The 1,761-nt window shown below is 55.2% G+C and overlaps 1 protein-coding gene across 4 annotated transcripts in view; it reads left to right on the forward strand.

The window, feature by feature from the left end:
• CCBL1 (cysteine conjugate-beta lyase, cytoplasmic) overlaps positions 1 to 1,761 on the forward strand; it is a 73,186-nt gene that overhangs the window by 47,386 nt on the left and 24,039 nt on the right. For all 4 annotated transcript variants that reach the window (XM_011987592.1, XM_011987567.1, XM_011987581.1 and 1 more), the window contains exon 2: positions 1,178 to 1,236. In XM_011987592.1, coding sequence (XP_011842982.1) covers positions 1,184 to 1,236 — 53 coding nt within the window. In that variant the 5' untranslated portion in view covers positions 1,178 to 1,183. The remainder of the gene's footprint in view (positions 1 to 1,177; positions 1,237 to 1,761) is intronic.

The following is a 1,761-nucleotide window of genomic DNA, read 5'->3' on the forward strand; positions in this document are numbered from 1 at the left end:
ATGGAATCTTGCTCTGTCACCCAGGCCGGAGTGCAGTGGCATGATCTTGGCCCACTGCAACCTTCGCCTCCCAGGTTCAAGTGATTCTCAGGCCTCAGCCTCCTGAGCAGCTGGGATTACAGGTGTGTGTCACGACGCCCAACTAAGTTTTGTTTTTTTTTTCCAAACTGAGTTTCGCTCCAGTGCTCAGGCTGGAGTGCAGTGGCCTGCTCTCGCCTCACTGCAATATCCGTCTCCTGGGTTCAAGCGATTCCTGTGCCTCAGCCTCCCGAGTAGCTGGGATTACAGGTGCATGCCACCACGCCCAGCTAATTTTTGTATTTTTAGTAAGGATGGGATTTTACCAGGTTGGCCAGCTGGTCTCGAACTCCTGACCTCAGGTGATCTACCTGCCTCAGCCTCCCAAAGTGCTGGGATTACAGGCATGAGCCATTGCACCCAGTCCCTGGCCAGTTTCTGCACACCAGTGGCTGGGTAGGGAGCTGGCCTGGGAGGAACACTGGGAGGGGAGGGGGCGAGCCGGGAGCCAGGACCCTGGAACTCTCCCAGGACTGGATTAGTGCCTCCCTCAGAGTTAGGACATGGCCTTGGGTCCAACAGGCCTAAGTCTGAGTGGGTGTGTTGTGTGGCCTTAAACACATCACTCCCTCCCCTGCACCCTCCAGCCTGTTTTCCAACTCCTGTTTTCTCATTGATAAGATGGGCCTGGCCAGGTCATTCTGGGAATGAAATGGAAGTGCTTAGCAAGACCTCTGTAAGTGGAGGCTGCTGCTGTCACTGTTGCCATTATCCTCCCTTTCTGCTCCACTGACCTCCTGCTCTTCTTCCTTAATCCTCAGCCCTTCCTGAGTCAGACTAACCTGACCAAGTCAGGGCTCTGTCTCAGGACATGTGGAGCCAGGGCTGGAAGCCTCCACTGGACAGGCGCCAGGCAGCCCCTGCAGGTTGGGGAGGTGGAGGCTGCTGGAGTCGGGAGGAGCCAGGTGAGGGTGTTGGAACATAACAGGCTTGGGAGGCAGGCAGAAACCTGCCCTTCTGCGAGCTCTGATCTCTGCCCCCTCCTGGGAGCAGACAGGGTAGGGCTGTGGCCTGAAAGCAACTGTCCCTCCTTTGCGCAAGCCCGGACCGCTGCACCCAGACAGACTCCATCTCTGACCTTCCACTTGTTCGTCTCCAGCTCACCATGGCCAAACAGCTGCAGGCCCGAAGGCTAGACGGGATCGACCACAACCCCTGGTGAGCCAGCTGAGCTGGGGAGGTGTGTGGGTGTCCCCTCGGGCATGGGTTGGCCATCTGTGGGTTCACAGCAACTCAGCAGTACCCCGGATGGTGGCGGTACACAGACTGCCAGATTCCAGCCACAGCTCAGGAGAGGCAGGGCCCGAGGGAGCAGGCTTGGTTCAAATCTCAGCTTTCTCCTGCATGACTGTGGCACTAGGACAGGTGACATACCTGCTCTGAGCCTCATGTCCCCAGCTGCAAAATGAAGAATTATACCCACCTGAGGAGCACTGGGGAGGAGAAAGTGAAATGCCGTCCAAAGCCATTTACCCAGGCGCCAGGCTAAGCGCTTTCCAGGGATGACTTCCTTTCTCACTTGGTACAGAGTCAGATACCCTAAGATAAGTAAGATAAGCAAGTAAGATATAGTCGGATCTTCACTAGACATTTGCAGAGGTTGATATTATTTTCTTTTTTGACTTTTTTTCTTTTCATTTTATTTTTGAGATGGAGTTTTGCTCTTGTCGCCCGGGCTGGAGT

This window comes from Mandrillus leucophaeus, unplaced genomic scaffold (genome assembly GCF_000951045.1).
Source record: "Mandrillus leucophaeus isolate KB7577 unplaced genomic scaffold, Mleu.le_1.0 Scaffold109, whole genome shotgun sequence".
In the NCBI taxonomy this organism is placed as follows: domain Eukaryota; kingdom Metazoa; phylum Chordata; class Mammalia; order Primates; family Cercopithecidae; genus Mandrillus; species Mandrillus leucophaeus.